General features: G+C 35.6%; 1 protein-coding gene across 2 annotated transcripts in view; it reads right to left on the bottom strand.

The window, feature by feature from the left end:
* ABCC9 (ATP binding cassette subfamily C member 9) overlaps window positions 1-23737 on the bottom strand; it is a 194025-nt gene that overhangs the window by 30523 nt on the left and 139765 nt on the right. For both annotated transcript variants that reach the window (XM_027838609.1, XM_027838610.1), the window contains 2 exons: window positions 22506-22598; window positions 14636-14738 (listed from right to left, as the gene is read on the bottom strand). In XM_027838609.1, the coding sequence (XP_027694410.1) occupies window positions 14636-14738; window positions 22506-22598 (196 nt within the window). The remainder of the gene's footprint in view (window positions 1-14635; window positions 14739-22505; window positions 22599-23737) is intronic.

Here is a 23737-nt window from a genome sequence, read left to right as displayed (position 1 = left end):
CAACACATCCTATCATGCAACACCCATCTCATCAATCCAATGAACATTTATTAGCTGTCTCTAGTGTACACAACACTGTAAGATATGACATAGCTCCCTCCCTTTTGAGGAGAGGCAACACGTGCAAAAATAACTATAATATAAGATCATATAAAATAATCATGTAAACGTTGTACATGTGTAGAACTAAGTGAAAGCTGAGGGAAAACATAACTGCTTAACTTTTAGGAATAAGGGAAGGCTTTAGAATCAATTGAATTTTTGCATAGAAAGGATCCAGAGGTCATGAAATCTCAGCCCCTCATTTTACTGATGAGGAAACCAAGGCTCAGACTTCCCTACAGATGAATAGGTAGCAACCAAAGTGGGATTCAAACATGTCTCAAATCCAAATCACTGTACTACATAGCCTGCCTCCTAGAGGTATGAAATTTGAATTGGGATTCATAGCATAGCTAAGAATTAAAGAGGTATTATGGCAAAGGCATTCTCAAATATTCAAATGGATCTGTGATTTCATCAATTTAGGAGCTCCTTCCAATGATATAGATTTCAACTCATCAATGATTCCTCATCCTGTGTGACTATTTTTATGTTATCCTAAAATTTTACTGTGAGGAATTTACCCAATATGCTAGAAACCTTTCTCAATTTCTCATGTCATTATGAGGGGACCAGCAGAGTATTCTGTCTGTTATTCCTTACTCTTGTCATGTATCTATCCCATCTTTTCTTCCTGTTACACAATTCATTTATGATGCCTTTTACTCTTGTTCTGCAGAGTCCTTCATTGGTTACATGTTGCAGCCTACTCACACCAATCATACACCCCTTCACTGCCCTCTGTATGATACTTACTTTTAGTTCTTTAGAAACAATGGCGTTCTGTGTCTCCATGTCATATAACAATACTGGTAGAATACTGGTATTAAAAAGATGGGCCTTTACTTTCATGGAAACCCTGGGGTCAGTAAAGGAGCTTTGTAATTTTCCAAAAGTGATAGAGTCCCATCTCCTTCACTATTTCAAGTCAGGGCTCAGATCACTGACCATCTGTACTATCTGTCCCAAAAATCATACCAATTGGACAAATGCTACAGGATGTACATCTAAATGCTAACTGAAATATGGGCAATAGACATTCCTCATCCACTTGGTTTTTCCTGGGTTGATGGGCAGGCCAAACTTCTATGAATTATTATAGACCTCTTCCAGAAGGTTCTTTGGTGTCCTAGAACTTGATGCAATCAATACAATGTTATCTGCAAACAGTAGCGTCTAGAGGCATTCACTATCCACAGAGAAGTCCTCAACTTGGACTCTGTGCTGGATCCATCATGATGATAAATACCTTTTCTATGCATTTATTTCCCTGTTTTATGCCTCAACTGATTTATTATCAAAAGGTCATTGAATATGGTTATTTCTGTTGCTGTATATCCCTGGGAATTGTGATTGTTATTGATGTATGTATAGGAAACATTCTACCTTAAGAGTTTTTAGACAACACTTTGTCCTACCACATCAAACACTTTTTGATAATCAGCAGATATAAGTACAATGGGGTATCATATCCTGTTCTAAAAAATCTTACTCCAGTGCCTCATTGTGGTATGGAGGTGATTCTGAATTTTGCAAGAATATGAACACGAAGAATATGAAAGCACAGCACAAACTCTAGTATGCTGAATCTGGCTGAATTTCAGCCAGAGTAAGTAATGCCTATTTTTTTCCCTAAGGACCAACCTCAATTAAAAAAATCAACAGCAAGCTTGCACCTTGTGATGAATATTTTTTTTGGTTATGACAATCCATGAGTACATTCTAAGAACAGGAAGAAAAGTGTGAGCAAAGGTCACAGAAGCTGGAAGGTGTGGAGTGTCATACAGGCAAAGTCCAACTCGACTGGGGTATAGAGTCTATGGAAAAGATGTACTATGCTACATATAAAAGAAGCAGAAACTTTTAATTTTAGAACTGGAAGGGACTTTAGAAATCACTTAGTCTAAACAAGATGAGGAAACCGAGGCTTGGAAGGTACAAATGACTTGCCCATGGCAGAAATGTGCATCTATCTATCTGCCTAATCAGATCCCTCAGAATAAATACCCAACTTTTTTGAAAATTTCTGAATACAGAAAGTAAGTCAGTTCATTCCAGAGATTAGTTGAAGCCATATGTCTGGCACAATATAGAGGTTGTATAAATGGTATTTTCTTAAAAATGTAATCTTTTTTTTACAATACAAGGGTGATAAGGCTGAGCAACGCCACTTCTATTGAAATACATGCTTTGGGCACTTGATAAAGTATATGTATGACCAGAGACTACTGGTTAGTCCCTATGATAAGGGTTAGGAGTGTGAGAGTAGGAGCTATGGCAAAAAAAAATGGTCACTGAGTCAAGAATAACTGTCCACTAAGTAGGATTAAAAAGAGAAGATGAAATCTTTGCCTTTCTCTTTATTCCAATCTTTTTTTTTTTTTTTGCTTTATGGTGAGGCGATTGGGGTTAAGTGACTTGCCCAGGGTCACACAGCTAGTAAGTGTTAAGTGTCTGAGGTATCCCAATCTTTTTGAAAGTCTGGCTTAGGACTCCAACAGTTTTCCCTTAAACTTCCCAATGGATTTTGCTCTCTTCTCCCTCCACAGAAAGTTACATGCATTTGACAGTGAGTGAATGACCCTGAGACTTTATCACATCTCTTGCTTTCTCTTTTGCCTTGTTTCTTTCCCTTAGCAAAGCTGACTGAATGGTGATCATAAGATGGATGTTTCTAACCTTGGTGGTTAATTCATGAACTTAAACGAACTCATGACTTTGGGAATTCTGAAGTTCATATGCTGACTGATAGCAGGAGATGTTTGTTGTAACAGTGCCCCTTCTTGGAGGAGGGAGATCACTGGCAGGATCATCCTGGTACCTGAAAGCCCCAAATATGACCTGGCTAGCCAGAAAACCTGGACTTTAAGCTACTGTTCAGCCAGTACAGACTGAGGTAAAAAGTAAAATTCTTCAGCTGTCCCATGAGTCAATCTCCCAAGAATCTTTACCTCCTGGGAGAGCAAAATAGAATGATGAGTAATATGCTTTAATATCTGTTTATGAATGTCCTCAGTATGAGTCCTTTGAGTGGTTCATTTATGTTGGTTCCTGTAAGCTCTTTGTGATAGGCTGCTGTTTCATATTTTGTTTCTTTTATGGTTGAGTAAAATCTACTGTCCCATTTTTGACATCTACTACTTTATACAATGAATACATTTTCTAGAAGGGACTCTGTTAATTCTTTTTGGGAAGACACTAGATGTAAGCTGAATCTAAAATTTGTTTAAGGAGATTTTCCTGAAGTAATTCCAAGTGGAGATAAGATAAGTCAGATGGTAAGAGAAAAGGATGGATCCTTTTCTTTGGGGTTAAGATTCCCTAGAACTGAATCCTGTCTATGTGAGGCTGTAAAAGTAGGAACCCTTGTGGGAGGGAGTATGTGTACCCTTGGTTTCAAATGACATATATTTAAAATAAAATGGCATTATGTTAATAAAACAAAAATTCAGACTTGTTGATTTTTGTGTACTCTTATTAGCAAAATTAATGTAGCCTATTTTATTACCTTTGTCAAAAAGGTGTACTGTTGGTCACAAAGGGGATTGGAGAAGAGTATGGATACATGTGGTAAATCCATCATCACTACTAGAAACAAGTCATTTCAGAGGATGGACCTTGCTGATGGTGAGTTACTAGCAACATCATTCTATATGAAGAGATTGTAATCTGATTGTAATCTGCCATATATGAAGAATGGCAGATTACAAATTACATTTGTAAATTTTAATTGCATTGATAACCTGGAGTGTCCAGAGGAGGGCAACCAAGATGTTGAGTACATGCTACATGAGGATGAGTTGAAAGAATTAGGCATATTTAGCTTAGGAAAGAGATGAGTTAGGATGGGTAGACAGGATAACTGTCTTCAAGTATTTGAACCGTTGTCCTTTGGAGGACTAGATTTGCTCCATTTGACCTTAGAGGGGAGTCAACTTTGGGTTGTTATTAGGAATATCTTCCTAAATATTAGAGCTATACAAAAGTGCAATGGGGCTATCATCAGGGGTAATAGGTTCTCCCTCTTTAAAGATCTTGAAGCAGAAGCTGAATGATTATTTGTTAAGTATGAGATTCCTTTTGTTTAGGGTTTGCAATGGATGGCCACTGAAATGCCTTCCAACTCTCAAATTCTGTGACTTTTGAAGCAAGGATGCATGAGCAGATTTGGCACGTGGAAGGTTGGAACAGAAGCTGTGTTGTACTGCAAGGTAGGAATTCTGTATATTATCTTTCTCCCTTTAGGCTCCATTATGGAAGCCTGATGCCTTTTCTTCCAGGAACTGGAAAGTGTTTACCTTTCTTTTTTAAATTCTTGCTTTGTATTTAAACACACTGTGAATCACAGACCTTTGCTAGTGTGGGTATATTTATTAGAAACAAGAAGGCAATGAGAGGGGGAGTATTTTCAAAGAAGAGGAAGAAATAGATCCGTCACGAGATGTTTTGAAAAGACACTGTCTCTAGCTAGAGGTATGGAGCTATAAAAGATAGAAAGAATTACAAATCATTTGATACAATTTCCCAGAGCAAAGGAATGTTTGTACTGGGAGATACATTTGGATATTGAGTCAAAGTAGGCAAAATTGAATGACTGGACAACACTGCTCACCACCCTCACCACAGAACTTCTACATATATATTTGATATTTACTTATCTGTGGAAATATCATGCTCCCCTAGGAGGATGTAAGCTCCTTGGCAGCAAGGACCATCTCAGTTTTGTATTTGTATCCCCGGCATATAGTAGACCCTCTCTGACAGGAATTTATCCCTAGTGTTTAATCATAGACTTGCCTCATTCTTATGACCATGAAATGCAGATTCTTTGTTTCATGGGTAGACTAGATTATGAAATTGAATTGGATATGAAGTTCATTGTATACTTATATCTTGATAGGTAATATGGAGAGAATGGGTGAGGTTCAGAATTGACTGGAAAAGAGAATGGAATAAATCACATTTAGAAAACTGCACAAAAATTTCAACAGTGCCAAGTTTCTCCTTGGTATGAAGATCCATCTGTTTAATACCAACATTCTGCTACTGATGTCATATTACTTTGATTAAAAGAATACCAAGATCTCAAAACAATTAAAGTTTAAGGTATACTCAAGTGCAATAAACACATGGTGGGCATAAGTAGCATCATACACCATGACTTGCATGCAAAAAGCAGTGTAAAACATGTCATCAAGGAAATGTATGACTGGAAAAGAAGGTGGATCAGTTGCAAGAATGAGGGATAATAGATAGACCAACTGAGTGCTGAATGGATACCTACAAAGGATTAAAAGGCCTCTCCCCCATTAGACTATGCACTCCTTTTAAGAAGGGACTGTTTTTTGCCTCTCTTTGCATCTCCGGAGCATAACATGGTGTCTGACACATAGTGAGCATTTAATAAAGGCTTGTTGGAAGGCTTCCAGTCTTTCCAACGTGTAAGATTTTTAGAAGACACACACAAGACTCACATAGGATAAAAGACCTTAGATGGGTCATGATCTGATGCAACAGAGATCACAGATCATCTAGTCTAACGCTCTCATTTTATAGACAAGGAAAGTGAGAGCTAGAAAGGTGAAGTGATTTATCAAAGTTTATGCAGAAAACGGGTGAGGGAGTAGGCATTTGAATTCAGTAAATGATTCCAAATCTAATACTCTTTCCAGTATTTTATAGTGGAGATGATATCTTATGGAAGCAAAAAGAAGAGAACTGTGGTCTCACTAGTTAAAGTTTTTAAAAGCTGAAACATTTGCATGAAAGGTGCTGCAAGAATAGCAAAAATTATAGCATTTATTTCCAAAATATGTGCCTTCCTTCTGTACCAAGAGTGTGTTTTGGTTACTTCTGGCTCAATATTAAAAAAATACAAATATTAATTTTTGCTGTAAATATTTTAAAAGAAAGAGAATAGAGTTATTTGGCAGCATGTTGACATTTATAAACTGTAGATAACCTAGACAGATAGGTTAGGTGCTGCCCTAATGCAACCATGTACAACTATAATTTGAATTAAAAATAAACCAATCAAGACCTACTTAATTGAAATATACCATGTGTTAACAAAGCAATCATGAACACAGATGCACTTTAATCTGTCCCATCACAAAAGGCAAGCAAAGCAGTATTTACAACATCTATGGAATTTGCTGTCAAAAATAGTTTGGTCAACAATTGTTTTTAAAAGATCATTGGCAGTTCTATAGAGCTAAAATGGTAGTTTCAACCTTTTGCATTTTGTGGTACATATGGATTTGTACAGTGTTGCAGCATAGATGTAAAATTGCTGCAGGAAATGATGATGATCTAGCTATTAACACTGATACTTGATCCTTCCATAGTGCCTTTATACAATACTTCTTTAAAATATCTTCATATGCATTTTGTGAGGGAGGCAAAGCAAATGTTAGCTCAATTTTGAGGAGAAGAGGAATTATGAATTACCAAGTCACACACCTAACAGAAGAGCCAGGACTAGAATCCAGACTTCCCGATTCATTGTCCAGTATGCAATTTCAGTGTGCTGAAACTTGGTCATGGCAGGTGAATTGCTGATGTAGAAATTTTTTTAGAAGAGCCAGTGACTTTAAAGAAAGCTATTGAGCATGGCTAGGGACTAGAATGAATAGGAGTAGAGTGGTGGTAGGGTATAGTTTAAGGGAAAAGTAAGACACCACGGCTACTTATTATTTTCAAAGTCTAATCTTAGGACTATCTTGACTTTCCCCTGAAATAAAGAGCAAGTCATCATTTAAATGCTATCAACTATGGCAGAAGTAAATTTAACAGTTTGCCTTAAAAGTACAGCAGCAAAGCACACATTCTGGTTCTGCTACCAACTTTGTATGATTATTGGTGAGTTATTTCATCACCATGAGCTTCTGTTTCTTCATACATAAAATGAGGAAAATGAATTAAATGGACTTTAAGGTCTCTTTCAGCTTAAAATCTACTATCTTTTGTGTTTTGTTTTTATTTTTGCTTTTCCTCTTTGAAGCCTTCTTTTAAAAGGCAGGGCCATGTAATTGCTTATTTGCTTGGACAAATTCTATTCCCTAAAAAATACCTCTTAAGCAAAAAGTCACAGAATTCAGGAGTTGGAAGGGACCTCAGGAGCCATTTATATAACTGAAATAAATCCCCACTATAACATACCTTATAATTGGTCATTCAGCTTCGGATGAAGAATTACAAGGAGAGAGGACACATCACCTCTCAAGGCAGATTATTCCATCTTGGGACAGCTCTAATCATTAGGAAGTTTATTTGACACTATCATTAAAATCCTTTGTTCTTATCTCATTCCTATTCACTGCTGAAATAGGTCTTGTATAGTTAGAATAGGTCTACTTGACACAATATGAGGTACGCTGATACTCCCAATTCTACCACCAGTAATTTGTGCTTTTGGATTAAGCACTGTCTCTTTTCATAGTCTATTAAATATATGACTGTTTTTTGATAGGGGAGCAATAAAATTCACAAAACTTTGATGTGAATGAGTTAATCAGATCACAGGAGTGGCCAGTGTCATTAGAATACTGGATACCTGGAGAAGAGAATGTTAAGGAAGGATGAAGAGGCATTGAAATGGGGTAGGGAGTCTGGAGACATCCTTGGCTTCTCAGATTTATATAAGAATCATGCTGACTTGGGAGCTGTAATAGTAACAAGTATAATGGTATAGAAGACTGAGGCTCTTAGATTAGCTAAGGCTTTCATTTAAACCATGGTTTTAAGATCAGCTATAAATCTCATTTAAGCTTCTAGTTTCTACCTCCTTTATTATTAAAAAAAAAAAAACTTTCGTAAGAGCTACTGAATAGCAAAGTTGCCTGTATAATTTTCTGTGTCAATAAATAGACATTGAAAAAGTTAAAAGGCAATCACATGAATAGAGAAACCAAAGTTAGAAATCCTGGATCACTTCAAATGGGATATTTAGTCTGGATACTTGGTTTAATGGCATTGGCTAGTACTGTGGTTACACAATGCCCAAATCATCAATCAGCTCAATGAATTCAGTAAAAAACAAAACTGGCCCAACTGCTGCTGACTGACAGTTTCAACTCAAAAGAGAAGTTTCCATGCTTTTACAGGAACTGACCAGAGGAAGCTATATGGTTCAGATTTTTCAAATCTGACACACCATTAAGAAAAAGGAAGGCTTTGTTTCATAGGTATAGAGAGATATGCCACAAAAAAACCTGGTCTGATTTCCAGTGGTTTAAAAACACTTGTAAGTGGATTTCTAGTGAAAGTAACAATTATCTACAAATCTGAGAAATATGCAAAAATCACTGAAGACAATTGAAGAGTGGTGAGTAGATCTTTTCTTGGGCATATTAGTGCCCCAGTGGTGCATAGATCTTGGGCACATTATCCTGCAACAGGGAATCTGATTTGATATAAAAGCAAAACAAGATTTTTAAATGAGAATCTGTGGCATATAACATGACTATTTTAGACTCACCTAGAGCTGCCTAAAACACAACTTTCCCTTTGTTTCACAATCCCTCATGTAGATTCACTCATGGGAGCATTTTAATTTTAAGTCTGTTGACTCTAAAGACATTCTTTAATTTTTTTGGCTTCATCATATGTGAATATTCTTTTATCCTTTCACCACAGCAAGACAAAGCCTTGGAAAGACAGCTTTTAGATAGAGTTACACAATTTTTGCAAATGGAAATGCAGATGCCAGAGAAGCTGGAATTGTTTAGTGCAAAGGAATGAAGAGAAAACATTGTGCTTTTTTAAACATAAGCAGCTTTCAAAGGTTATGTTGTAGTAATACATTTCACACAAGTAAAGTCCTCATTACTTGGCATCCAAAGAAAAAAATACTTAATTTTCTGCCAGAGCAACTTGGGTGGTTACACTCTAACTCATGTTTCTACCAGCCAAATGATTTTGTTCTTTTAGACTTTTATCATTCTTTGATTTGTTGGTATTTTAACCTTTGTTTTTTAACATTTCAAATTAAATTTGAGGGATGGCAAGAGGGATAAGAGACAAACGTCTCAATCTCAGAGAGAGATTCCGGGCCAGGATGGCTTCGCCTTGTGGCCTACCATTGAAATCTTCTCCCCCTATTCTTCAAGTGATCATCTATAGATGGCAAGAAAAAGAAGTTCCTTCTAGCCATATGACCCTGATTGGAATATTCTAGAGATCGGGAAATTCTTGTTCACACCAGAGCTAAGAGATCCAGAGTTTCTTAGTCTTTACCTAATGACCAGCCCTCCTATATATGCAAGTCAGTCATCAGTTGTGAACTGTGCTGTACTGTCTACATACCTTTACCCACTTGTGGAAGGAGTGGCTGAGGGCACTAAGAAAATGAAACAGCATTTCCTAGAACTATTGGTTTTAGAACACTGTCTTACTGTCTGGGTGCTACCTGGACATGTGAAAGGCTGCAGATGCGAAGCACTGCTGTAGTTCATAGGATATTTTATTTGTATTGTTGCATTTCCTTTATTGATCCTATGCCAAGCATAAAATACTGTAAATACCATTTAAACATATTTTATCTGTTCCTGTGGGTAGGTGATTCCACTATGCTAATGTCACAATTTAAAGTTCAGTGAAATATAGTAAGTTAATAAAAGGAAGTGGGATCTTCGGGGTGGGGGGCTTGAGAACTGCTTCTCATTGTACAAATCTGCAATAACTTAAATCCCCTAATATGAAAAGAAGAACAATTAGGGAATAGAAGGCCATTTATGGTCTGAAAGAAATAAATAGCTTGGTACTCTTCCAGTATATATGCTGAGTGGACTGGAACACCACTGGAATTATTAGAGTAAGTGTGAGGCAGCCCATCTTATTAAATAGGATCAGTTGAGTGACCAAAGGCCACCTTATGGACAAACATAATTATCATCTTAATTTAGCAAATGAGAAAATGTGAGGTTTTGAAAAGTTAAATGACTTGCTCAAGATCATGTAACTAGTAAGTATTAGTTCAACACTTGTACCTAGAACTTCTGAATCCAAGTCTAATGTTCTTTCTACTACACCCCTACTGCTATTCACTCTATTAAGATGAAGGGGAAGAAAGTAATGATGAAGTCATCCTCTATTAAATAATGGAGTTATATGTGTGTGTGCATGTATGTGTGTGTATACATTAAGATGGTCTTTTAGACATGAATAAAAAAAATGACAGATCATACTAAAATATTTTGAATTCCAAGTTATATCAAACTATGCTCCAATACTCCTCCAATATACAAAAACTCAATTCATTTTTTAAAAGTCAAAAGAATTACAAACTATTAGAAATCATATAAAAGAATGCTCTGAATCACTAATGATAAATGAAAATCAAAACATTTCTGAGATTTTTCCTAACATCCTTTAAATTATCAAAGATGACAAAAATAAGGATTATCTATACTGGAGGGGTTATGGAAAGATATTGATGGAACTCTGAATTATTATAACCATTCTAACCATAACTATCAAAACCAAATAACAATTTAGAATTATGCTAAAAAAATAGCAAAAATGTCAATACCCATTGATGCAGAAATTCTACTACTAGTCATATCTCCTTAGTGCCCCCAAAAGATACCACATACACAAAAATATTTATAGCAGCACTTTCTGCAGCAGTTAATTAATGGGTATGAAGTATATACCCATTGATTAGAGGATAACTAAACAAATTATGGTACGTGAACATAACGAAATTTTACTGTGCTCTAAGAAAGGATGAATATGATGAATAAAGAGAAGCACAAAAAGACTGATACAAAACTGATACAAAGTGAAATAAGCAGAACTTGGAAAATAATATATGCAACTACAATATTGTTAATGGAAAGAACAATAAACAATCAAAACTGAATTTCCTGAAACTATAATGGCCCAGCTTCATCCTAAAGGAAACTATGAAAAGTCATCTCTACTCCCCATTTCTTAGGAAAGATGGGAATGGCCATGAGTGAGGAACACTGTATGTAATGACAGAAGCTCTGAGAGGAGGAAAGGAGAAGGATACATTAGGAAAAAGATAATAAAATGTTTTTAAAAGAGAGATGTTAGATTAACAAACTATTTACCTGGAAACTTGAAGAAAGTAAAAGCATTCCTGTTAAAATTAAAATTTGTAAGACAAAGAGAAGAAAGACTGTTTTGTTTGTATTACTTTTTAAAGATATGTTTTATGAATAGGTTTAGATAGCATATTCATTGTAGTTTGTCCTTCGTTCTCAAGAAGGACCAATGATGTCAGGAAGGTGATGTCTTGAGTTGCAAGTGAATTAGATTTAAGTGAGGCAGGGCTGTGCAAAGTTACCAGCCTCTCCTCCTCACTCTCTCCTCCAGAACCAACCAAGTCCAGTGGCAAGACATAGATCAGGACAACTGGAGATGGCCCAAGATACTGAAGGAGACCTTGCACTTTTTAAACTAAGGTCTTTCCCAGGTCTGTTTGTCTGAGGCAACACCCATTTAGTGATTAAGGTTAGGTAATAAATGAGGCAAAAATGGTTTCTTTAGCACATCTAGAGAAGGTTACAGTATACAGAAAATGAACAGAAGAGATAATCAGACCTTCAGAATATTATTACCTGGGATAAAAACAATTGACAAGAGAATAACTTATTCAAGATTACATAACTAATGAGTGAAGGATCTGGAGCTTGAATCCAAGTCCTTTGGAGCAAAATCTTCTTTCTACTATACTATATGGTCTTATTTTCAAGATTCAAAAATTGAGTCAGAAAGCTGTGGTGACTTGCCATGGGCCTTATAGCTAGTAAATGGCAGAGCCAAGTATTTGAAGATTTCTTGTCTGGAAGAGGAATTATACATGTTTGCTCCCAGAAGAAAATACGTGCAAAAGGGAAAAAAATTGGAAGTAGTTATTTAATTTGAATAAAGTAAGGACAAACTTCTTATCAATTAATTATCCCAAAGAAGAATCATCTATCATTGAAGGCCTTATCTCGAGCCACTTATCAGTATGCTGTAGTGGAAATTCTTTGTCATATACAGGTTAGATTATTTGGCCTCTGAAATCATTTCCACTCCAAGATTCTGTGGAAAGGCATGTGTTTGCCCTCATGCCATTATGTGGCATGAAATGGGGGATAGGACAAGAACTCTTAAAAGGCTGGGTAAGAGAAATAAGTGTAGCAGCAATATTCTCAAACTGAGATTGGTAGTAGGGTTAAGAGGATATGTATCAAGGACAGGTGGACTGCTTAGGTGAGTTGGCAACCTAACTAATTACCACAGCCATTGAGAAGGCAAGTAGCTAGCCCTGTGAGATGGTCTCCACAGAGATTAAAATCTATTCAAAGTATGCTCATAGGACAATAAAAGAACTGTGATTCAAGGCCTAGAGATAGTAGTCATCACAGAAAAGTCTTTTCTCAGGGAAGAAACAGTTTCTACCATGTAACTACCCTGATACAAAGCCATTCAGCTGTCTATCCCCATGTTAGATACACCTCTGCATATAATCCCAAAAAGCTATTCATTACTCAATTAAATTCAGCAAATATGTATTAAGAACTATGAGTAAGACACATGGAGCAATATATACATAGTATTTCAGACATATTCACGTGTGTACGTGAGAGAGAGAGAGAGAAAGAGAGAGAGAGAGACAAGAGAGACAGAGGCAGAGAGAGACACATAGAGACAGAGACAGAAACAGAGGAGAGACAGAGAGACAGAGACAGAAAGAGATCTATGGTTTTGACACACAAAGTACCTTCAACCATTATTTGGGTGATCCACTTAGCAAAAAGCTACTTTAAACAAAATTTTTATTTCCAGCTAATGGTACCCTATTTTTCCATATGGCCATATGGGTTCTGAGTAGGAGTGAAAACTTAGCTATTTTTTTTTTTTACTTCTTTCCCTTTCTATTTTTTTCTTACTTTCCTTTTCTTGGAAGACTTCAGCCACTAACATTTTTTAGTCATGGGAATAGAATACATGCTTTACTAGAAGATTCATATAAAACCCTTGTCCATTAAACCTGACAGTAGGAAGTGCTAAAGGGCAGAAACCCAAGACATTAGTAAATGCCTACTCACCTCAAGTTCAAAGTAAATATACTTGTCCCCTAAAAAAGCATTTGCTCTCCAACGAATTGGAGAAAAACAGATACAAGGCTGTTTTTATTCTCTCTTTGCCTGTTGGTAGCATTTTTTACTTTATTATTTTAGCGAGAATAATTCAATTTTTAAGAAGAGATCTTATTTTCTTCTGAAAGGATAAAAAATTAGCACCCAAAAGAAAATCCAGGTTCTGCATGGGAAATAAGAAAAATATTTTTAATATCCAAAGGTCAATCAGGGGGAGTCTTTTCCCCTCAATTCATTCTGGAAGGAACTGAATATTGATGGACAGACATTAATTTAAATGTTGTGAAACAGTAGTATTAGTGCAGCTGAGTCATTTTTTGCTCAGCAGGGAATCTGTGTCAACAAAGTTAGGGAATATGGGACACTAGGAGGAACTTCAATTACCAAGTTTAGCACCAATGTATCAGTGAAACCACTAGACATTCTATCTTAGATGACTTTGTCTATGCTCCAACAGATTTCTTTGCTCCTTCTAAATCTCTTATAGAAGTGGCTGCTTGATATAAAAGCTAGGCACAAGTAAGATCCAATGGGGATAATACAGTTAAAATACTTCAAATGAAACATGCTGTTCCCTGAATAGGTGAACATTCTTTTTTTCAAACTTGTAGACATTTTAAAGTTATAGAATCAACCCATCACTATCTATGGTACCCATGCTCATATTTCATAACTAGGAATCATCATTACTGTGCGGCTAGTGCTCCTTCTTCATTTACCCACCATGCCCACCTGCACTCTAATGCTTCTTTCTGTCCCAGCCAGATTTTCAATCTGGTCCAAATGCCAGTGTAGGAACCTTTCCCTGGACCATTTTGTTTAATACACTCCTGAGATTTAGTACCCTGAAAGCCATGGTAGGAAAGAGGCTACTTCTTGAACAGGAACAATGGCTGAAGTAGAGAAAGAAGAAAGAACAGAAAAGATCATGGGAGAAATAAAGGACATGAATAGATGAAGAAGAACCCTGAATGACCAGCAACACTAGGAACAGAGAAAGAGGGAACAATGGATTTACTTGAGCTACAAACATCCTTCCATTAGAATGGATAATGGAAAATCAAGTGTATCTATCAGACAGGTACAATGCAGTAAGGAAAATTAATACATCTGTTCACTCATCAAATTTATTCAGGTGAACAGTCCTTTCTTTCTGAAGGTATACAAATATTTGCCCTTCCATTAACTTATGTAATCAAAAGACAAATGTGGCACAGAGTGAACTGTTTGAGGGATTATTTGTCTTATCATTAGCTGGAATAATATAACAAATTTCATGTAAAACATAAACAAACCTGGCCTATCTTAAAGGACAGTTAAACACAAAGTTGGTGCTGAATGTCAGCAATTGTCTCCCTCTTTGTATTAGACCACTTCTGTTTGATTTCCATTTTGAAATCAAGAAATGAACGTACCGTCCTGACCTCCAGCCATCTGTTGGCAGCTGAGAGAAATAAATAGGCTATGTTGTTTGTGTCTGTCAGCTCTAGCATGCGTTGCTTAAATCTGGTTTCGTGCCTGCAGAAAACAAAAAAAAAATGTTATGGTGTTAGCCACACAATGGGAAAAATAATAAAAAACAGCCACTTACTACTACTTCACTGCTTGCTCAACATAGTGACAAATTAATGGAGATAGAAAGAATAGTAAACGGACTCCTACTTAAAATAAAGGTCAACTGCTACTGCTCTACTGTAGTGTTAATACAGATGGTGCAAACAGAGATTTTCCTTTCTTGTACTACAGCTGAGAAAAAAAGAACTTCTAGAAGAAACTTTCTTCTTTATAATTAGCAAATTTTATTTCTGACAAAATAAAAAATACAATCTTTGAAAATAGCAGGAAAAAAAACAAAAAAGGACTCCAAATGATTGTACGTGCAATCTTATAATTTTTATATGATATTTGTTAAGAGAAAAGGAAGCTATTTGTTTTCATTTTAATCAGGTAGAGGGTTGTTTTTTTTTTGTTTTGTTTTTTGCTTTTTAAAGTGTTCTTTATTTACATAGTTACAATGAGTTATTCTTTTGGATTTACTTTCTTCAGTCTGTATCATTTCTCATAAGTATTTCTTTTTTTAATTTTTCATATCCATCATTTTTAAGGCAGTCAGATTAGGAAACTGAGGTCTAGAGAGAGGAAGTGACTGATCTAGATCATGTAATTAGTAAGAGGGTAGACAGTTTTTGATATGTGAGTTGTTTGCTCAAAAGGCTTTTAAAAATCCTTTTCTCACTGAAGAACTGGAGTTTAGTGATTACATTTCAGGATGAATTAAATTGGAGTTTCTCTCTGTCAAAATTCCATGGATTTCATAGACTTGAACTTTGTCTTCCATTTTCAATACTTCCTGGAAAAGTACATGTATACTTTTTTTAAAGTATGGTATTCAGACAATTAGTTCTTTATATTTTTCTGAGTGACTAACAATTCTTAGTTTGTACTGACAAGCTATGTTCTTTAGGTCTGTTACTTAAATTTGCAGCAATCACAATTCTCCCAGTTTAATTTTTTTAACAGCCTTTGCATTTTGTCTTCCACTTGGACCATTACATTTCTTAGAGAATCCACTCATTTATAAAGATTTTCCACCTAGTGTTTTAAGCTACCAAGACTCATGTCATTCTTTTTCATTTTTTCCTTTCACTGATTTTAATTACATTTTAAAACATGCGAGAACTTCCCTATTTCTCTAATTCACCACTTTGAAGTTTCTTGCAAGTTCCAGTTTTATTTCTGGGGAGCTTTTGGTTATTATATTATTCTTTTTGGAAACATCTTTTTTTCTTTTACTTCTAAAGTATTTATTCACTGTATTCAACTTTATTTTAGTAGATGACCTCTAAGGTCATTTTCATCACTAAATCTTATGATTTCACAAAACTGGGTCATTGGATTAAAAGTAATCTTGGATCTTACAATGACCTACGTTGGCCTGTAGTATATGAAAAAAATATATCGTGCAGACAACTTAAACATTTATCTGTGATCAACTCATTTCATTCAGGGTTCAAAGTTTTAAAGATAATTTTTCCATAACCTGATTTACAAATGAAATTGTTAATGAAAACCTTATTCATTTGAGCATGTGTTCTATTCTCTCACAAAAAGTCATGCTATGTGGTAATAAATCTTCCCTAAATTACAAAAAAATAGTTTCTTTTCATTTTTCCATTATTTTCCCCTGACGATAGCAACAATAGAAAGGCTGCATAATACAGGCACAAAAGCTGGTTCAGATCTTGATGAAATGCCAAATCAAAGTAGTGAGGTTTGTTCAACCTCAGCAACCATGAATCATCTTGCAAGGACTTCATGTTTAAGGATTATGTTGAAATAAATAACTAGTTATCATTCTAAAACCAGAGAGGTGTTTCTTTTTGACCATTTCTGAAGTCCAAAATTTTTTTAAATATAAGACTTTGAGATAAACCATTACTTATATCTGATGATCAAAGAGTAACTCATGAGGTATGGAGCAAATACAGCCTCCTTGATCATCCAGTCATATATACATACATATTTCCACATACATATGTGTTTTGTGTGTGTGTATGTGTGTGTGTGTGTGTGTGTGTGTGTGTGTGTATACACATCCATCGCATATATAGGACAAACTCTAATTACTTGATCAATGTAGGTGGCCAAACCAGGATAATTTGATAAGTCATCAATATCTGATTTCTACTAATCAAATTATTATACTACACATTTGATTGGTACCAAACTATTATTTGGCTGTCTTGTGTAGATATAATTTGAATTTTATGCAAAATAATGCATGTCTTATATATTCATACACTGGTGGATGAGGTAAGGACAAATAAAAAAAGTCACATTACCATAAGATCTCAGAGCAGAAAGATCAAGAGTATCTTTTCTAATGGCCCAATTTGTATTTCTACTCTTCTATTTTTTAATAAGAATTCAGAGATCATCTCATCCATTTCATATCTGAACCAGAACTAACGGGTCTTCAGTGATATAGAACAAACTAGTTCACAAGGAATCCCATTCCATTTTTGGACCATACTAATTGTTTTTTAAAAAAATTTTCAATTAATAAATATTTATTTTCTCTCTCCACTACCTCCTCTCCCTCATAAAAAAAGCAAAACCATCTAACAAATTTGCATGGTGAAACAAAACAAATCCATCATCTTTCAATGGACCATTGCTCATTGTTGGGCAGTATTTCCATATATCAAGATGAAATATGTCTTTGTGTAATTTTTCCCCCATTGCTTCTAGTTCTGTCCTCTGGTCTCAATAGAAAAAGTCTAATCCTTTATCCATATGAAAGTCTTATAAATACATGAAGACAATTATCATGTCCTCTTATTTATGTAGAATATAAACTGTAGAAGAAAGGGACTTCAGACGCAGGCTAGTTAGGAGGCTATCATGAACTTAGAATTGGAAAGGAATTTAAAAGATCATTTCATATAATCCCTTCACGTCTCTTCTCCAGGCTAGACATCGTTAGCTCCCTTAAGTGATCCTCTGACAAGGTTTCCAGTACCCTTCTCTTAATATACTCCAGTGTCTTAAAATTCTCTCTAAAATGTGGCTCCCAGAACACACTTATGTTCATATGTTCTGAGCAGGAAGCCCATTTACCCAACCAGTGACCAAATTTGCAACTTTTTCCATCATATAACTATTAGAAAATAACAAAATGTTAAAAGTAGGGTCTATGTGCCACCTCACTCCTCTCCCCAATGGCACAGTTAGAATTACAATTTAATTGAAGCAAAGCCATTAACATCACAGTGAACAACTTTAAAAATGGCCCTTTCTGACAGTATTCCCTTCCTTACTATTTCTTAAGTTTTGTGGTATTATCTTGGTTGCACTTTTAAACCATTTGTAAATGGATTTGGCAACAATTGAAGCAGCAATGAGTGGGGAGGGATGAAAATGAAGTGAACATTCTTTCTGTGTGTTTCCATTTGGCAAGAAACCTTTTGTTTTCCTAATGGAAACTTTGACACACTCAATCTGCATCTTTTCATCCATATCCAGCTCATCTTTTTGAACATTCCTAGACCTTTATTCTATCAGACAGCAAATAGGAAAGGATACCAAAATCTTAGTTTAATTGAACTGTGATACTTTGCTGAGCTACTTGAGGGAGTTCATTGTTTCATTCTAGTTTACAATGAACTTGGAATACAGGGGAAGGCTAAAAGTATAACGAGTAAATAGATTCCCAACAGAACTCCAAGACACTAGAAAACTTGAGTGGCTTAAATGAAAAAAATACAAAAGAATATGGTCGATTCCTGACAACACCAAAATTGAGAGATTTTTTTCCATGGCAAAGGATATGCCCATATTTCAGGCTCTCCATTTTCTAGCTCACTCTGGGTCTTATGCTAGTAAAAGTGTGAAAGTTTGTTATATTCATCTTGCAAAATACAGCCTAAAAGATCCCTACTTGTATGAATAAAGGGTAGCATTCCTTGATGGAAGGCACATTACTAGTTAGTTTTACTCTTAGATTACTCTTACATTCGTGGGATTAGGAGCACCAGAAGCAAAAAACAAATAGTCTTTTCTTTTTCCTATGGCTTTCAAGAATTTTGGATCTGAAAATAAATTTTTATTTGGTAGGGTAATAGTAAAACTGCTTGGGTGACTAGTATCTATGGAAGAGGTAACTTTTAAAAACCTGAATCTTGACTTAACTAGCATCAACTTGGCCAGAGTGACATAGTGGAAAGATAACTGGTTCTGGAGCCAGAAGCTTGAGTTCAAAACCAGCCTCTGGCCAGAAGTTTTACCCTTGACAAACCACCTAATCTTGCTGAGCCTCAGTTTCTTCACTCGTACAATAACTGTAACACTTTTGCTACTTAAGGCAGAGAGTCATTGTGAGGAAAGTAAACCTTAGAACTCCATATAAATGTCAGTAATCATTAGTATCTCTTCCTTTCTCTCAAGCTACTCAGAGTCTCCAGAGCTTTGAGGTTTTCTTGGAAAGCTAATATCCACTGATTAGTAACTATTTGGAAGGATAGCTCTCTTTCTGGTAAATGTATTTCTTTCTGTTGAACAAAGGAATTTTAAATGTAGTGGTGCTCTGTCATTAACATGGTTACCATATCAGTGAAAAATGATTAGAATGAAAAATAATACCTACAGCTTGTTTCAAATATATACTTTAAAAACCTGCACAGTTTCACAGGGAAAAGTTTCCTACTACAGAAAGTATCCTTACTACATGAAAATATACATATTACATCTTTAAACCAGATGCAAAAATTCCATGATACATAAAGTTGAGTGTGATAGTATCTTAAATTTATATTTTGGGTCCAATTTTGTCTTCATCATTCAGCTCCTTTAAGGAAAATGAAGTTATAGAAATCAATGTTATAACAGATACATAAGGATGAATTTAAAAGCCTTTTCTGATTTTACATGAACAAACAGCACAGTTCCCAGCACATAGTATATGCTTAAAATTCTCTACATATCTATATATGAAAGGCAAGGAATGTGACTAGACAGGTAAGAGAGACAATGACCTTGTCCCACGGTCTTATCTTTGTCTCTGTATCTTAACTCTGCCCATTCATCTATATGGGAAAGAGAAGTGGCTTTCTGAGCTAAAAAATACTGGGAATCATGACCCCCATAGCTGTTTGGCAATCCCTAGAAAAGGAACTCATTCATGAATAATGACTAGCCTTCAGAAAATAAAATCAGGAAAAATAGAGAATGCATATCATAAGCTAGAATAAGGTCTCCAAAAGAGACCCAAACCCAGTGACCAGAAGTTCAGTCCAAATAAAAGAATAAGCCTGAGGATATTAGCTAGGTGGAAGGACCCTTCCATTTTTCCTGTGCATGACCTATTCACCAAGAATAAACAGACTTCTCCATAAAGGGAAAAGGCTGAGAAGGATCTTTTGTTTTATTTGTTTTGGAATTGGTATTATCTTATGACTAACAAAGGGAGCTTCTTTTCTTTAAAAAAAAAAGGCTGGAAAAAACCCTCTGGATTTATGAACTAAAAGAACATAACAGAGCCTACTCTTCTCATGAGGAAGAAATAGCACTAATAGCTGAAGACTTAAGCTGACTCCAAAAACTGGAAGCAGAGAGAACTTGCACAGTGCATATCCAGTGGGAGTTATTCCTGGATGCATTTGGTCCCCAGTGGAGCAACAGCTTGCAGAGAAATGGCTATCTAGCTAAGTAGGATTCAATGGAGCAGGGTCCAGGGAAGTAATTGGAGACTCTGGAAGAGACCAGTTGGTAGCAGGCACAATTAGAGCAGTGTAGTGATATCACTAGAAGACACCCGAAGCCCTGCAGCATTGCAACAGGTATTCCCTACATGTTTGTCTCTCCATGAATCCTAGTGTGTCTTTTCTTCCCTTTGATGGTGAATGTATTTATGGAAGAATAGGACTCAGGTTTATGGAAGCAGATATTTTATTGCTACTTTTCTTACTATTCCATTTCACTAAATTACTTAGATTGGAACTACTTGTATCTTTTGGCTGCCTGGTAAAGATAAACCCATTTAGTGGGAGCTTTGGTCTTAATGGATATGGACTTATAGTGTACTTTCAGCCTAGAATCATCTCTGGGAAGCTCACCTTGTGAGTCAGGGAGTTTCCGGAGGTGGTATAAAAATAACACATCAAAATATGAACATCCTAAAATTGATTTAAATATCTTAGATTACTTGAAAGATTTTAAATACCTTTACCATTTCTACTCTTAGTTTTACTGACATTCAAAACAGACAGAAAATTCCACCATGGTATTTCTAATACAGACTAAGACCTTAAAATTGTCCATTTCTGACAAACTATAACATAGGACTTGAACTGATCACTAACACTGAAGAAAAGGTTTAAATGCCCCCAATAACTTATTTTTTATGTTTGCACTTTTCTAATTTAATGAAACCATTTTTATACACATCTGATATGAAACATTTTAGAGCTTGGTGGAGTGGAAAGCATGGCAGACATATAATCAGAGAACCACAACTTTTTAGGATAATTATATTTTAATGCATCATGACATGATCTCCATCTCTCTCACTGTCTTGGTTGCAACTCCTTCCTCCCTCTATTTGAGTTTAAATTTGTCAGTTTCCCTTTTAAATTGTGGATCCCAGAGATTAAAATGATACTCTAGATGTAGTCTGACTAGAGCAAAGAACCACAAAGTTTTCACCTTCCTTTTTCTGGATACTAGTTCTCCCTAAAGTCAGCCCAAAAATCCAATTAGCATGCTTTGCTATTGTTGCCATGTAAAGTTGTTCAATTATATTGAGCTTAGAGTTCACTAAATCCCCATGTTTTCCTGTAGCATGGAGTAGTGGATGATGATAATAATAATGATAACAATGATAATAATAATAATACTTGATAATTTATGTAGTACTTTAAGATTTTCAATGCACTTAACCTACAAGATTATAAGCTAAAATAAGCAGCTATATTTAATAAAGTGATAAGATAAATGTTAAAGTTTTGCAGTTGGCTTTGGAGTCAGACCTGGGGTGAAGTGCTATCTCAGATACATACTAGCAGTATGATTTTGAGTAACTCATGTAAACTCTCAGTGCCCCTGGCAATTCTGTACCAGTAGAGCAAAATTTCCAAACTGGAAGTTACTTACACCAGTAAAATCATAGATCTGTATCACTCCCCCAAAAATACTATTCCAGGGAAACATGGGAAGTGTTGTCTTGCCACATTCTATTCTTGTTCCATTTATTTTCTGAACCTAAATATAGATTCTACTTTTATCTCTATTAAATTTCATCTTATTAAATTAGGCTCATAATTTTAGATTTCATGATCATTTTGGATACTAACACTGTCATCCAACATGTTAGCTATCCTGTCCAACTCTCAGTTACCTGCACACTTGATAATTATGTCAGAAATGCCTTCATCTAAATCATTGATAAAAAAAATATTAAGCAGCACACTGCCATCTCTTCTTAGCCAATTCTCTCTCTCCTTCCTAGTCTTTCAAAATTGCATAGAGTTAATAACTACTGACAGTCTGAAAGTTTGGTGGTACTTCAGCATACTTTTGGTTTGGTAAAGGCTATATAGCTGTAGCACCTTTGGTTCTTCCAGGAACATCAATTGAGAATCGGCAAACCCACCATTTGTCATGACATCTGTATGTAAGGATTGTGCCTTACATGCCTTTGTATCCTTTATTTGACCGGGCACATATACTGTGTACTCCATAACTATCTGTTTGTTCTCCATTTGGGATTTCAAGACTATATTTACAAACCGAAAAGCTCGAATGGTGGTGAGGCCCTCAGCAGTTTCTGAAAAATGGCAAAGCAGAGGCAGCTGAGTGCTGTCATCAAGTTCTTGGAGATCCCTAAGAAAGAGGAAAAATACAAAAATAAACTAAAGACAGGAAACAATTAGTATATCAAAGGCGTAAACACCCTTTCTATAATAAAATCATCAATATGCTCATCTACATCAGATATGAGACCAGGCATGAAGTAAGATCACAGCTGGAGAGCTGGAAGGGAACTCAGAGACCAGTTAGTCCAATTTCCTCCTTTTAGAAAGGAGGAAGAAATTAAGACTGAGAGAGGTGAAATAAAATTCAAATCCAGGTCCTCTGACTCAACATCCAGTGTTCTTTCCTTTCCAGTATGTACTTCAGTTATTGTCAAAGGAAGGAATCTTACTAGAGTTTCATAAAAGTATACATTCACATGATTCCTTTTCTTTTTATAATGAAAAGATATTAGCTGTAGAGCAGATAATGAAATAAATGCCATGTCTTTCAAAAAACATGTTGTGACTTTTCCCATTCTCCGATTCTCTTATGAGTAGCTTGTGTAACAGAATTTTTAAGTATATTGTTGGTATGTTAGACAGCAACTAAATGATGAATTCAATAGTAGCATCTTTGGTGTTGAACTTGGGACCTTCTTGGCAACCAGTTCAATATACTAAATAAGTATAAACCCCCAACTTGCCCAATTAAAAAAAATCATATTCCCTAGAGATGGTGCATAAAGGTACATATGAGGCATGAAAGGAAATGAGAACCTTTCCTACTTGCACAACATACATGGTATTTAATCTCAATGATATAACATGGTACCTTTTTGTAAACCTGCGCAGATGCCATAAAGAAGTAGCATGGCTGCCAGTCGTGAGGCAAAGCATGAGATTAGAATAAACAGGGCAATGTTCGTAAAATTCGTTTTTGTGAAACCAAAAGGTAAAAGACTAGTTTGAGCTTATATTTAGAACATGCATATTTGTAGAGTTATATAGTCATTTCATAGTGCATATCACATGATCTTTGATTTTAGGTATTCAAAAAATGTGTGGGATTTCCTGTGGTAATTTCGCTCACAAGATGCCTTAGGTATTCGGAGCTATTCTAGCAAAGTCTAGGCATTCCAGCCTCATAACAGGGGTTTGGGGGTTTGGGGTTGGAGTTTTTTTGCCACGAATATTTTGACTTTCCAAGGTCCCTTTTTTTTAATTTCC

This window comes from Vombatus ursinus, unplaced genomic scaffold (genome assembly GCF_900497805.2).
Source record: "Vombatus ursinus unplaced genomic scaffold, bare-nosed wombat genome assembly UNPS02014830.1, whole genome shotgun sequence".
Lineage (NCBI taxonomy): Eukaryota > Metazoa > Chordata > Mammalia > Diprotodontia > Vombatidae > Vombatus > Vombatus ursinus.
This window is presented reverse-complemented; position numbering and strand designations above follow the sequence as displayed.